At 39.5% G+C, this 13,558-nt stretch overlaps 1 protein-coding gene across 7 annotated transcripts in view; it reads right to left on the reverse strand.

Moving 5' to 3' along the window:
- Positions 1 to 13,558, reverse strand: part of TNRC6A (trinucleotide repeat containing adaptor 6A) — a 97,489-nt gene that overhangs the window by 32,128 nt on the left and 51,803 nt on the right. For 6 of the 7 annotated variants that reach the window (XM_067706352.1, XM_067706356.1, XM_067706351.1 and 3 more), the window contains 6 exons: positions 6,146 to 8,719; positions 4,651 to 4,827; positions 3,587 to 3,762; positions 2,426 to 2,458; positions 759 to 839; positions 334 to 385 (listed from right to left, as the gene is read on the reverse strand). In XM_067706352.1, coding sequence (XP_067562453.1) covers positions 334 to 385; positions 759 to 839; positions 2,426 to 2,458; positions 3,587 to 3,762; positions 4,651 to 4,827; positions 6,146 to 8,719 — 3,093 coding nt within the window. The remainder of the gene's footprint in view (positions 1 to 333; positions 386 to 758; positions 840 to 2,425; positions 2,459 to 3,586; positions 3,763 to 4,650; positions 4,828 to 6,145; positions 8,720 to 13,558) is intronic. The other variant, XM_067706353.1, reaches the window with a different exon arrangement.

The following is a 13,558-nucleotide window of genomic DNA, read 5'->3' on the forward strand; positions in this document are numbered from 1 at the left end:
ATGTATCTGGGTCTTTGTACACATTGCTCCCTAAATTAAGAAGACTGTATCACTCAACCTGGATAACTTATTCTTGACAGGACCAAATTTGAGGTAATCAAAGGCTAACAGTATCACTACCTTAGATCTGCACAGTGATTTACACTTTAAAAGGCATACTAACTCAGAAAACCCCCACATTCTAATGTATGCTAGAGAGAATAGGAACACTGAAACAGAAACCCAGGTCTCCGTCTCCTGGTCAAGGTCAGTGCTCTTTCAGTAGGATCATGTCAGATAAGTTTCTCCATCAATGATGAATATAAAACTCAAACTGATTTAATTTTTTCTTACCTCCAGAAAGGTCCATCTTATTGCTCTGTACATTTTCTTCTGGTGAGTCTCTCTGAAGAAGGAAAAAGTAGCATGTTAGTAGACCTTAATTTATCAATGAAAGTAAATTAAAAGTGAAGAATTTTACTTTATTTCCTTATTTGTAAAATTTAAGTGGATCATAAAACTTCATTTTTCACTGCCTAATATGATAAAAAAAATTTTTTTAAATAAGACTAAAAAAAAAAAGATACGTGATCAATGTTTTTAGCTAAAACTGTAAAAATAAAGAAGACATCATGGAAAATTTTATTCTAACCTCAGCATATTCATAAGGACTCAAAATAATTATTTGTTAAGAAAACAAAAAAATGAAATTAGGGTATTAGGGTAAGTTTATGGATCGCCATTAAAAGGGAAGGAGGTTGCCAAGAAAACATACTTACCGAAAAACTGATATTTGAAAACTGTTTAACAAATGGATTTATCCATGCTTCTTCTTGTTTGTTTCCACCTTTCATCATTCCCTTTGTAAAATAAAAGAGTAGAAAGATGCCATGGCCATCTCTATTTATCTGGGTATAGTGATGGATTAATAAAACTTCAAGACAATTCCCAACTCTCATTTTTAGCCAATAAATTTCTCCTCCAACCAACTCTTCTCACAGAGTTGTTCATAATTAAAAATCAACTTATTTGATTTTCAACTTCCTTTACTCCAGTCCTCTGGTATAGCTGTAATGCACAGAGAAATCTCTAAAGGCAAGCAGTCAGAAGGAAAAGACAGAAGCAAAGGGCCTTGATGACCCACAAAAAGTTAAAAAGTCCTCTGGATAATGGAGAACTGTTCATCAGACAGTTTCCAATTTATAAATGAACTGTGTCCTAAAAGATTAATTATAATTTGGATTTGTAGAATTCTCACACAAAACCAAAGTAAGAAGAGTCACCAGGTTTCAGGTTAGTCCAAAGAAACCAATTAAACCCATAATTTAATTATGCTATGTGCACTGTACTGAAAAAACACCATATGTTTCCATATGAAAGAGTATTTTAAAATTCCAATTTATGCTGCCAAGAACACAATATCCCCAGCAGCAACTAAAGCTGGGATTCCTCCTACTTGGTGTTGGCTTTCTGTGGCTGCTTAGGGTATGGGAGGTACGGAAACTACTTGGAGACATGACTTCAGAGAAAAAATGATCCGTGATTAGCAGTTTGGTAGACAGGGAGGCTGGAAGCCATAGAGACCAAGGCCTCCCATTAACGTGAGGATCACAGAACAATTCTCAGTTTGTTGCCTTCATTTCCCTTTCCCATTGCTACTACCTATTCCTTCTGACTGTGGAACAGAACACAGCTTCGTAATTTCCCCCTAACTGCAGGTCTCTGAAGCAAGCATCTAACCCTTTCCAAGGTTTCTGAAGTGGGCTTTGATTCCTTTTCCTTTTTCACCCCCACCCCATGCCTAACTGGTTGCCAATACCTGTCTCTTTTATTCCAAATGTCTCTCACAACAATCCCTTCTACTAAACATTTATTCTTGCTTCCCAATTCAGGCTGTCCTTTCTAACCAGAATGAATGCAGAAGCTTCCGAACTAAGATCACTAACTCTGGTCTCTCCTCTGTTCCAATTTATCTTTCATACTATCACTGGTTAGCTTTCTTTAAAGAAATTAATTTTAAAAACCAAACTGATGTTGCCTTCTATTCAACTTGACTGGCTCCATATTTTATACAAAATGAAGCTCAAATTCTCTGGCATGTTACTGTAAACACTTTGGTATCTGCCCCTAATCTAACTACAGATTAGATTGTCACACCTCTTCTCTAAAATTCTGTTATTTTAGTAACATCAGCCTAACACTTTCCCTAACACACCCCACCCCGAGGCATCTTCCAAATTCAAGCTAACACTCCTTAGAGCAACTCTTAATACCCCATACTAGACCCTGAGCTCCTTGAAGGTATGCTCTTATCCTAGTGTTTCTGAACCCCCAGCACCAAGCACAGTACCTGGCACACAGCAGAGGCTAAATAAATATTTGCAGTTGCTTTCTAAAAGATTTTTACTAGTAGAAACAAAGGAGAAAGAGTAAAAAGGCTACACACCCTTTCCCTTCTCCTTTTTTTGCCACTCAGACCCTGTAAGGAAAGACAAAGTCACAAAACAGCATGGTCCAGTGGGAAGAACACAGGGTTTGGAATTGGAAGACCTAAACTTAAGTCCTTGCTCTGTCACTTACTAGTTATGCAACTTTGGGCAAGTCACCACTTTTTCCAGTCTCAAATTCCTCATTAGTATGCTATCTCAGAAGGTTATGAGGATCAAATGATTTATGTAAAATATGGGGAAGCACTTCATAAGCTATATGGTGAGGCAATAGGCAAATTCAGCCAAATGAAAAATTTTTTAAATGAAAATGGCAGGTCCTAGACTTAGAATCCCAGGATCAAAAGGGAGGGACCCTGGCAGTGAGCTACTAGGTATTTGACTTCTAAGGTCCCTCAAAAACAAACTGTTCTCAAATAGGGTCGAGAGGATATATTAGAATCACCTGGGAGATTAGGCACATATTTTCAAAATGGTCCCCAAGAAAATCTGACACCAGTGTTCTCAAACCTGGCTCTGCATCAGAAACATTCAGAGAGCTTGTTTAGGACAAGAAACTTGGTCCAATTTCCAAAACAACAGTAGCCTAGGGTATAGGATATTATACTTTTTAAACAAATGTCATACAATTCTGATGAACAGCCAGGTTTGGGATAAGATGTGTCCACATTTAAAAGCAAAACAAAACTCTACTCATTCCTAGGGATTTTTGTCACAGGACCTTTCAGGGTGGAGAAGGGACAAAGATGGGGGATGAATAAGGAGGATGGTAACTCTGGGTAATGCGGAGGTCGGGGACTCCAGGTGAGGAGGTGGAATGGGAGACGAACTGGCAGTGGGATGGAAAGAGTCGACATGGAGATTTGCCCTTCTCTTCATCCTCAGCACTGCAGGTACCACCCTGGGGTGAGGGGTTGTCCCAGGCAGCACTGGTGGAGGGGGAGGAGGAGAGAAATCCCAAGCTGTAGCAGTGGGGAGAAAGGAAGTTCCTGTAGTCTTATGTTTTTCTAGGTGGCTGCCCATACAAGAGGTTCTACCTAAGTTGGGGACTGCATGGACTATACTGATTGCATTAAACGGGTAGGCAGAACATTAATTTTCTGTGGGTAAACTACCTTTGGAATTTAAAGTTTCAAGGGCTTTGCCCTTGAAATGTTTACCTTCGACGACATTTTCTTTGTATATGGTGGCCAATTTAAAGATGAATTAAGCTCTTGAGATGAATTACTATTCCACATTCCAATCTCTACATCCTCTTCCTCTTCCCAGCCAGTGGGGCGATTTCCAGGCAATGGCATATCATCACCACACCAGCCATCTTGCATAGATTTTGGCCCTGATTGTGGATTTGTGATAAAGAGAAACATGCTTTAATCAAACAATTCTTTCTGGAGGCTGAGCATTCATTAAGCAGGCAGAGCAGGGGGAGAACCTAAAAAACCCTCCTTTATCTCCCTTACCAGATCTGCACGGCAAAAATGTATGTTATATGCTGAGCCAAAAGCTACATTAAACAAGAATTTATTTTTATTAAAATTTTCAATAAAACACCTGCCATGCTTTTACAAGTCAGAGGGTTCCTAAACATGGGACATCGGTGGCACTCTTGTTCGTACTTGCTTAGCAAGCTGCATGGTGACGCACAGGGCCAAGAGGACGAACAGAATTTTTAAAAATTAATTTTAATACATATTTTTAAGGAGAATGGCCCAAAAGCATAGCAAGTCGAAAGCAGAAAGTATTTCATCTCTATACTCGGCCTTTGGAATTCCTATGGGAATAGTGACAATGTTCATCTGAATATTGAGGGTCCTTCCTGAACTCTGTTCATTTTCTGTGTAATATTCAGGGAATTGTCTGGAACCTGAGCCAGAGAGTTTGGACATATGTCCCCATGACTATTATACTCAGTCTCTCGTGCTGGATAGCATGAAAGTTGCTTGACTATTTCTAAATAATCCAATTTGATAAAATATAATTTAGATTTGGTGAAGTACATGCAAATCATTAATAGTTATACACTTCTAAGAAAAAGAAAAGATAGGAAAATTCAGAAAGGTAAAAAAGCAAACCACATTAACAAGTTCAAAGAGCCAAACAAATAGTGAAATCATCCAGTATGATAATACATGGATACATTATCAATGACATAAGCATTATCCAATTACTTAATTATAGTCAATGAGATCATCACTGCTACAGCCAGGAATTATCAATAACTTACCAGATTTGCTTAATGCTTGTGGACCAACAGAGCTGGAGCCCCACGTGGATGTGCTGGATGCCGCAGCAATGGGTTCGCCCCAGCTGGGACCACTGTCTATGGGTTTACCCCATGCTGAAGTACCATTATCCACAGTTGTGGCTGGAGTAGAAGTCTCACCCCAGGGCTCACCCCAGCCTTTAGAAAGTGTGGGAAAAGAAGTCATCAGCACACGGTAGAGGCAATAAGGAATACTTAGGGAACAAAAGAAGACGACCTTCACATTTATGTATTAAATAATAATGTGATAGGCAGAAAGGATGGCATCTGTTTTATGTAAAGAAGACAAATAATTTCCCATTATTATAATTTAACTATATGGTATGAATTTTTTTTTCACCTCTTCTTTCAGAATTGCCCTCTGGGTGTACAGCAGATTCTTTTGAATAACCTTAATTATGGCAAGTCATCCTCCTTTGAAGATGAATTTAACTCCTGGAAAAGTCAAGTCATTCTGAGTCAAACCTAGTGAATTAAAGCAGGTGATCAAGCTGGGTACAGTATGTGTATAAAATTTTTACTATACGTACAACCTTTCAACATCACTGTTCTGGAAAAAGCAATTTACTGTAAGACTAATAATAGGTAGGCATCCTACTTTTATACATGCTGAACAATGCTTCTTAAAAAATTTATTAGGTTGTCCGAAGCAAGGCAAAGCCAAGCCATAAACACGTTGTTTAAAAGAACCAAAACAGCCTTCCCCTTAGATACATACCTGTTTTTTCTAAGAATTATATCTAAATTAATAATACTCAGAAAAAAAGTTAGGTGCTGAAGGGTTAGTTCATGAAAACACTTCTGTCTCTACATCCAATGGATTATTCAATAAAACCTCCATTCACAAAGGCAACACATCTCAATGACAACTAATGAAAAATGTCATTGTCAGGATAATTTGCAGAGGATAGGAATTAGTTCCTTGCTATAAGACGAAAGTGGAATACACTAGAAAGATATTATTAAATGTTTTAAGCAAGCATACATACATGCTATATCCAATAGACTTAGATTTCATGCCTACTTAAGTAAATTCCTTCTAAGGCCAAATATAGTACCTAGTTTCTTAGAGAGCACTGTGTTTATTAGATACTTGTTTTATTTCTGGGGATATTTTAGTCAAATAATAAAACCAAAACGTGATGGCTTGACTCAGAAGAACTGAAAAAAGTGTACAGCATTCCAGCTTGACATCACTTTTCCAATTCTGCCTTCTACAGCGTTCCTAACGGAGAATGGAGTATGTGGGATTCACAGCCAACACTGCCAAAGGCAGAGCTCTGTTCCCTGATGGTAAACACCTTTCCCATAATTTTCTTCCCTATAAACTTCTCCTGGATTAGAGTTAAAAAAAGCTTTGTGTGCACATCCAAATACTTCGTTAGACAAGTTTTATAATAGGTTCACAATACTGTGAAGTACTTTGTAACACAGACTCCATAAAATAAAAACTCACCAGAGCCACTGCTCGCCTCCTTGTTTGAGATGGCACTTGCAGACGGCAGCAGCTGATGTACCTGTGCTTGCTGGTCTGAACGGCTGCTGCCGTTTGGGACATTTTTGTTCCACATGTTCACATTTTTGTAGTTGTATTTGCTTGGATCTCCCCAAGCTGAAGTTCCATCATCGATCTCCATTTTGCGACGTATGGATTCTGGGGATGGTTCCTCCCAGCCTGTGGGCTCTTCTTCTTTTGTTGGGGCTGGTATAGGTCCTCCCAGCCAGCCTGTACCAGGAGGTTTGCCTGTAGCTGATGGGATTCCCCAAGATCCGACATCTTGTTGCTTGTTCCAGTCCGGAGAACTGACTGGCTTTGACGAATCTCCCCAACCTAGAGACTGATTAGACTTTGGAGGATCTCCCCATCCCTGGGAAGGATTCGGTTTAGAAGATTCATCCCATCCTGATGAATTATTTGGATTTATGTTATTTCCCCAAGTAAAAGAACTAGTTTTACCAAGTTCGTTCCAACCAGAAACGGACCTATCACTGTCACTACCTCCTGAGCTAGATTTCTTATTAGCCTCACCCCAATGGTTACTCCTTGAAGTTTCTCCCCAGTTATCACTGGCAGAAACGGACCAACCTTGGTTTGATTTTTGTCCATCACCCCATCCCTGTTTGTTCTTTTGCGAATCATTCCATGCAGACTTCTCTTCTTTGCAATTCCCCCACTGATTGCTCTTGGCCATTCCTGTAGCAGCAGAATCATCTTCCCATCCCCCCTGGCAGTTTGAGCCTTTGGAATCTCCCCACCTCAGAGTAGGTTTGGGATCTCCCCACCCCGATACAGATGAGGTATCATTACTACTAGGGCTAGTCTTATCTGTACATGCCCCTGAGTTAAAAGTCTGTGTTGCAGAGCTTCCCCAGGCCTCTGTCCCATTGTCAGTCTTTCTTTCCCCTCTAGGTGATGTTTCGGTATCCCAGGCAGTATTCTGCTTAATAGGAGTCTGTCCCCAACCAGAGTTGGATAGGACACGTGGATCTAAGTCAGTTCTGTTTACAATGCTTTGGAGTAATGTGTGCTGATCAATTTTTCTTCTATCTCTACTCTGATTTTCCCCAGTTACTTTTTCCTCAAGGCGTCCAGTGCTTTCTGTACTACCTTCACTCTCCACTGTACCTCCCGTTTTGGCCCACACACTGTTTTGCTCATTTGTCTGAGATGTGGCAGAACCCTGATCCTCTTCCTCAGTAGATTTCCATCCGTTTGTAAACTTCTTACCATTGCCATTTGCACTGTCACTGGAATGCTGATTGCTAGGCAGTTTGCTCCATTCCACGCTGGGTATATTAGTGCCAGTGTTTTGTGCAGGAGTTCCCCATCCTCTTCGACTTCCTCCAGAATTTGCACCATTTCCCCATGATGCACTCTGGGAATTCACTGCCCCAGACTCCCACACACCTCCTCCTTTATTTGTGTTAACTTGAAAGTTAGTGCCCATAGGCCCATTTATGCCAGGCTGCATTAGAGTTGCATTCACAGTGTCACCATTAGCTTGGCCATTAGGGCTTGAACATTTGTCTCCAGAGTAATTAGAACCATAGGCACCCCATGTAGTACCATAAGAGCCTCCACTTTTTGACTCTCCATTGCTAAGGTGAGAAAGGGAAGTGCCATTTACAACCGACGGAGCCTGTATCTGAGGATGATTCATTGTGCTCACACGCCAGGCCCCTGTATTACTAGGCAGCTCATTATTCTGTACTGAACCGGAGTTTGGTAAACTAGAGGTCACAAAGTTAGTAGTGTTATTTGGTCCAGTCATTTCAGTGGTAATATTTTGAGGTTGACCACTGAATGAAACCTTCTGTGTACCACTTACTTCAGATTCACAAGTTTCCTGAAGGCTTCCCCAGGTACCATGGGTAGAAGAACCACCCACTTTAGAGTTAATACTCTGATTGTTAGGCATCTGGCCTAAGGTACTGCACTGAATATTGATGCCAGAACTACCACTCCCTACAGGCCCTTTTAGGGCAAGTCCGTTGTTCTCTAACACTGGCCAGGCACCATGGTTGCTAGCTGAATTCAAAGTGCTTGGATTTAACCCTCCATTTGATGAAGAACTTACAGTGCCCCAAGCATTCATTCTATTGTTGCTACTTTCTGATTTGCTTTCAGGAGCATCCACAGAGACCTGACATGTGCTTATTATGGCTCCATGGGAAAAACCCCACGGCCCAGTACTACTTCCATGGCCCACATTATTGCTGCTGCTACCAACCACAAACTTGTTTTGGGATCCAAGTCCAGTGCTATTCCGAAGGCCATCGTTTTCACCACCTGTGCTCCCTGAAGCCATGATAGTGATGTTTCTCTCTGATTCAGAACTGGAGGCAGAATCAGCATCCACACATTCTGAAGCCAACTCTAGATCACTGCCAGGGACTGAGGGCCATGCTTCTTTTTCAGGCGAGTCGTTTACAACAGCATTCTTACAGTTTGTGCTAGAGTCACTTGTAGAAGACACAGGTCCCCACTGCGAATTTTCATAATGGGATCCTGAAGTATTGTGGTTTATATCTAGAATAAAGAAGAAGCACAAAAATGTATGAAATGTTTGGAAAACTGATGAATATATTATAAATGTACATGGCTCCTCAACATCAACAAGCTATAATACTTGGCAGTATAATTACAAAGGCATTCGTTATATCTCAGCCACCAATTTTCCATATCCAATAATTAATTCCACATAGGCAGGGAATTTTGCTGCTTTCTTCATTGATGTTATTCCAAGAGCCTAGAGCAGTACCTGGAACATAAGAGTTCCTCAATAAATATCTGAATGAGTGAATTGTTAACATATCAGCAAGTAAAGAATCTGGAGTCAGGAAGGACAAGGTAGTAATGATGTATTAGGATAATGGAGCAACCCAGGCTTGGAGGCCCAACATGGGAAAGAAGGCGCTGGGATATAAACGGTTAAAGACAAGTGAACAGGCCAAACTTGATAAAATGTATTAGAAATATATTAGGAATCCTTTTCTATCCACACTTTTTTAGAATAGCTTTTTCACAACTGTTTTGGGTATTACAACAAGTTTATAAGAATTATAAAGGCTTTTCCATTATATTTCCATTTCATTAGTGTTCATATTCAATCTGAAAAATACTACATGCAAGTAAAAATAATTTTAGTTCTACTCTCCTTCATAAAAATGTCTTAATAGCCATGTTTATTAGAAGACAACAGAAAAATGGTTGATATGCTGAAGATCAAAGTTATGATTAAAAAATCAACTCCTGACATTTGAAGACATTAATGACTGGTCACATAATCCTGTCTTAGACTTACTGCTACGTACTGATGTTATCATCTAGTTATTGTGCTGCATGTAGGGCAGGCAGTTTTAGTGCTTCTAATGCTTTCCCAAATTCATTACTCTCATTCAGTTTAAGGATCTGGTAGATGGCAATCCTCAGAAATATTAACCTGCATAAGATGTTTGCATTTAGACTGTCCCTAGCGGGTTGCTCATATTGTAGTTCTCTACTACAGTAGTAATCAGAATCATATGCAGTGTTTCTCAGTAATACATATGCTCAAGTCACGTCCCAGATGCAATGAACCAACCACCAGGCATTGTAAGCCCAGAAAGTTAAGTGTCACTCACTATAAGGGTATTGCTAATATGGAAAATCAGGTTCATCTTGCATCATTTTCTCTCAAAGCACAATTGTTAAGCAGCAAAAGGTGATGAGCTAGAAAGAGTAGCAAAAAAAAAGGACTAGACAGAGACCAGAAATGTATACATAATTCACCAAATACAGATATACAGATATAGATAGACAGATAGATAGATATGAAGTTCTGTGACTGTGACTTCTGCTCTCTGATTAAGAATCATTTGGCAGTTTTAAGCTGCCAGGTAAAGCTTTTCATCTTTCAGTGCCCATGAGGAGGATTTTTCTCATGAAATAAAGGATACTAACATGTCGCTCAGTCTTACTGGGTAAAAGCAAATCTACAGACCAGCACCTGCACTGTCAGCAACACCATTTGGCACTCTGGAGCACGTGCTTTATGTGCAATGTTGTCACTGAATCCTTGAAACAACCCTAGAGCACAGGCATTACCTTCACTTTACGGATGAGGAAATCGAGGCTCAAAGGTTGTAGAAAATAAGGTAAGAAAGGCAAGATTCATCATTAGGTAAAAAAGCAAGGTGGCTCAGAACATGGTTGGAACTCTAGAGATACCCAGGTTCAAGTCTGGACTCTATGCAGTAGCTGTGTGACCAAACCTGCAAAATGGGGATACAAACAGTACGTACGTACTTCTTTACCTGGTTGTTTAGTTAACCTACTGTCATATGCCAAGTATGTAGCTCAGTGCCAGTTTCAAATAAGTGCTCCATGAAGGGCAGTTTTGTGTAGTAATTAAGAGCAAAACTCTGAAGCCAGCCTGCTTGGGTTTAAAAGCCGCTCTGCCATTTACCAGCTATGTGACCACAGGTAAGATCCTCAATCTTTCTGTGCCTTAGTTTCTTCATCTGTAAAGTGGGAATAGTAACAGTACCTATCTCATACAGTTGTGAGGATTAAATGATTAATAATTAAAAGTGCTTTGAACCATATCTGATCCAGATTAGGTACTTAATAAATGAGGACCATTATTTTCATTAATTAATGTGTATCAGTGATTTTCGTTATTTTCAGTCCTATCTCTAAAGCACATGTCATTCCACCATGCCTCCCTCAAGAAGAACAAAATTAGAAATCACATACGAAATTGCTTACTTTAACTCTCCATTTAGATATCTCAAAAAGGATGCCAGCTCCTAGATTATACCACTACAGGTGCCTCCTCCCAAAGGAAGAAACAATCCTGCTTCTTTACTAGTTTTCCTCATTTCAGTAAGTTTCCTAAAACCTAACATTTATCCTTGATTCCCTCCTGTGCACAGCAAAACCAAAACGTCACGAAGTCCCAAATCCATCCACTTTTCTCCAAATCTAAAACAATCAAGCCATCATCATCATCATCTCATGGACTATAGCAAAATGGGATGAAAAAAGATCCTAATTGTAACGGCCACAAAAACTATAAAGGAAGTTGGGGGGCTTCCCTGGTGCGCAGTGGTTAAAAATCCGCCTGCCAATGCAGGGGACACAGGTTCAAGCCCTGGTCCCGGAAGATCCCACATGCCACGGAGCAACTAAGCCCGTGCGCCACAACTAGAGCTCACGTGCAGCAACTACTGAAGCCCGCGTGCTCTAGGGCTCGCGTGCCACAACTACTGAGCCTGCATGCTGCAACTACTGAAGCCCGTGCGCCTAGAGCCCGTGATCCTCAACAAGAGAAGCCACCACAATGAGAAATCCGCACACCACAACGAAGAGTAGCCCCGCTTGCCACAACTAGAGAAAGCCCACACGCAGTAATGAAGATCCAACACAGCCAAAAAATAAAAAACTATAAAGGAAGTTGGAATAAAGCTAACATAAATACTTTAAAAAGTCATATATGATTAAACTTTACTGCAGACCAGAGCAGACAACTTGATTAAGTATAGAAACTTGTTCCTCAATAGGAATATATAACAATGTTCCTTTTAAGTTTAATCCAATTATAAAAAAATACTAACAAGAGTCTATAATTTGATTAAAGTGATTTAAAAGTTCACGTAAAACAAATAAAAGGATTAAACAAACTCTTGTTATCATGTAACAGTTAAATAGCACTGTACTACCAGAGTACATAAGAACTTCAATTGAACAGAAAAAGTAATCCAGAAACAGCCCCAAGTATATTATCTAAGGTTATATGTCAATGGTTAGCATTTTAAATCAGCAAAAGGAATATTCAATATTTTATAAAGATTTTTTTAAATGGACAACCTATCAAAAACAATACCAAATGATTCAGTGTTAAGACGAAACCAAGAAGTTACTTGTGAATGAGAATTTTTTATACGTAAAAGCAAAGAAAGAAACCATTAAAAAAACAGAGATTGGACTACTTAAAGTTTTTCTTTTTTTTTTTAATGCCCAAATACATCAAAAGCAAAAAGCCCCAGAGAACCGCAGAATACACTTGGCAAACCAATTCTATCACCTTTAATGTTAGTGAAACTTTCTCTCACAATCTGGTCATGACCTAGTTTGGAGGTGGTAATGTTCTAAATTTGCCTTTTGCCGTGTACTCCCATGCATTTTAGGAAAATAAGAGATGCCATCAGTAATTATTAGCTAAAATTCCATTTTTAATCTGGAACCTACTTAACACTTTCCCAAAAACCTAAATTAAAAGGCTATCTCAAAAGCTGCATTTACCAAGGCTGGATCACAAAGCCATTTTTGTTATGAAAAACGCTGCAGCTTAGATAGAAAAATAAAAATCTAAAAGTAGGAGAGTGGGATAGGGAGTCAGGGTGTGGGTGGGGAGATTACTAGCCTGACTAAAATTATAAAAAGTGCAGGACTCCTCAGCAATCATGACTAAAACATTTCAGAGTCAGAGACTACTTCAGAATTGGAAGAAGTCAAATAATATATTTCCCTTACACATAAGGAAGCCAAAAGCCATCATTACAAATGATCTGGAAGACAAACATATAGAAACATCATTAAGTAGAAGATGATAATTACACTTTTCCAGGAAAGGGGACAGTTCAGTATTACTGAGTGTAATGCAAAATACAAATTTTAAACTAAGATTTGGAAGACTGAACTTAACTGAGAAACATCTGAAGTCCAAAATATCATCAGCATCCTGCTCTCATACAAAATTGCCTTAGGAAGACTGAGGGCAGCTCTAGTACCATACCTCAAAAAGAATATTAAAAAAAAAAAAAGGAATTCCCTGGCGGTCCAGTGGTTAGGACTCTGCGCTTTCACTGCTGAGGGCCCTGGTTCAATTCCTGGTTGGGGAACTAAGATCCCGCAAGCCATGAGGCATGGCCAAAGGGAAAAAAAAAAAAAAGGACACAGCAGTGCATTATGTAGCACCTATTCAGAAAGAAGACATGTGGGGTAGAGCAAAGACTGGTGATAATTCAAGGGAATTGCATAATTCATTCAGGAAGAATTTAGATCCAGGAAAATTCATACAATTTCCTAAATAAATATGTATCATGTAACAAAATGGCTAAATATGTGCTTTCTGCCTTAAAGACTTCCAATCTCACCAAAAATAAGGACCTTCAGAAGTTAACAGTATTTAGGTTTTATAGTATTTCCAGGAAGTATGAACTGTTATCATTGGGAATATGAGAGAACCTTAGATGCACAATTTCAAACAGTACTTGAGTGAGAAAGTTAAAAATGTTTCCTTAGGGGCTTCCCTGGTGGCGCAGTGGTTAAGAATCCGCCTGCCAATGCAGGGTACATGGGTTTGAGCCCTGGTCCGGGAAGATC

The sequence above is a fragment of the Pseudorca crassidens genome, chromosome 15, assembly GCF_039906515.1.
Source record: "Pseudorca crassidens isolate mPseCra1 chromosome 15, mPseCra1.hap1, whole genome shotgun sequence".
Classification (NCBI taxonomy): Eukaryota; Metazoa; Chordata; class Mammalia; order Artiodactyla; family Delphinidae; genus Pseudorca; species Pseudorca crassidens.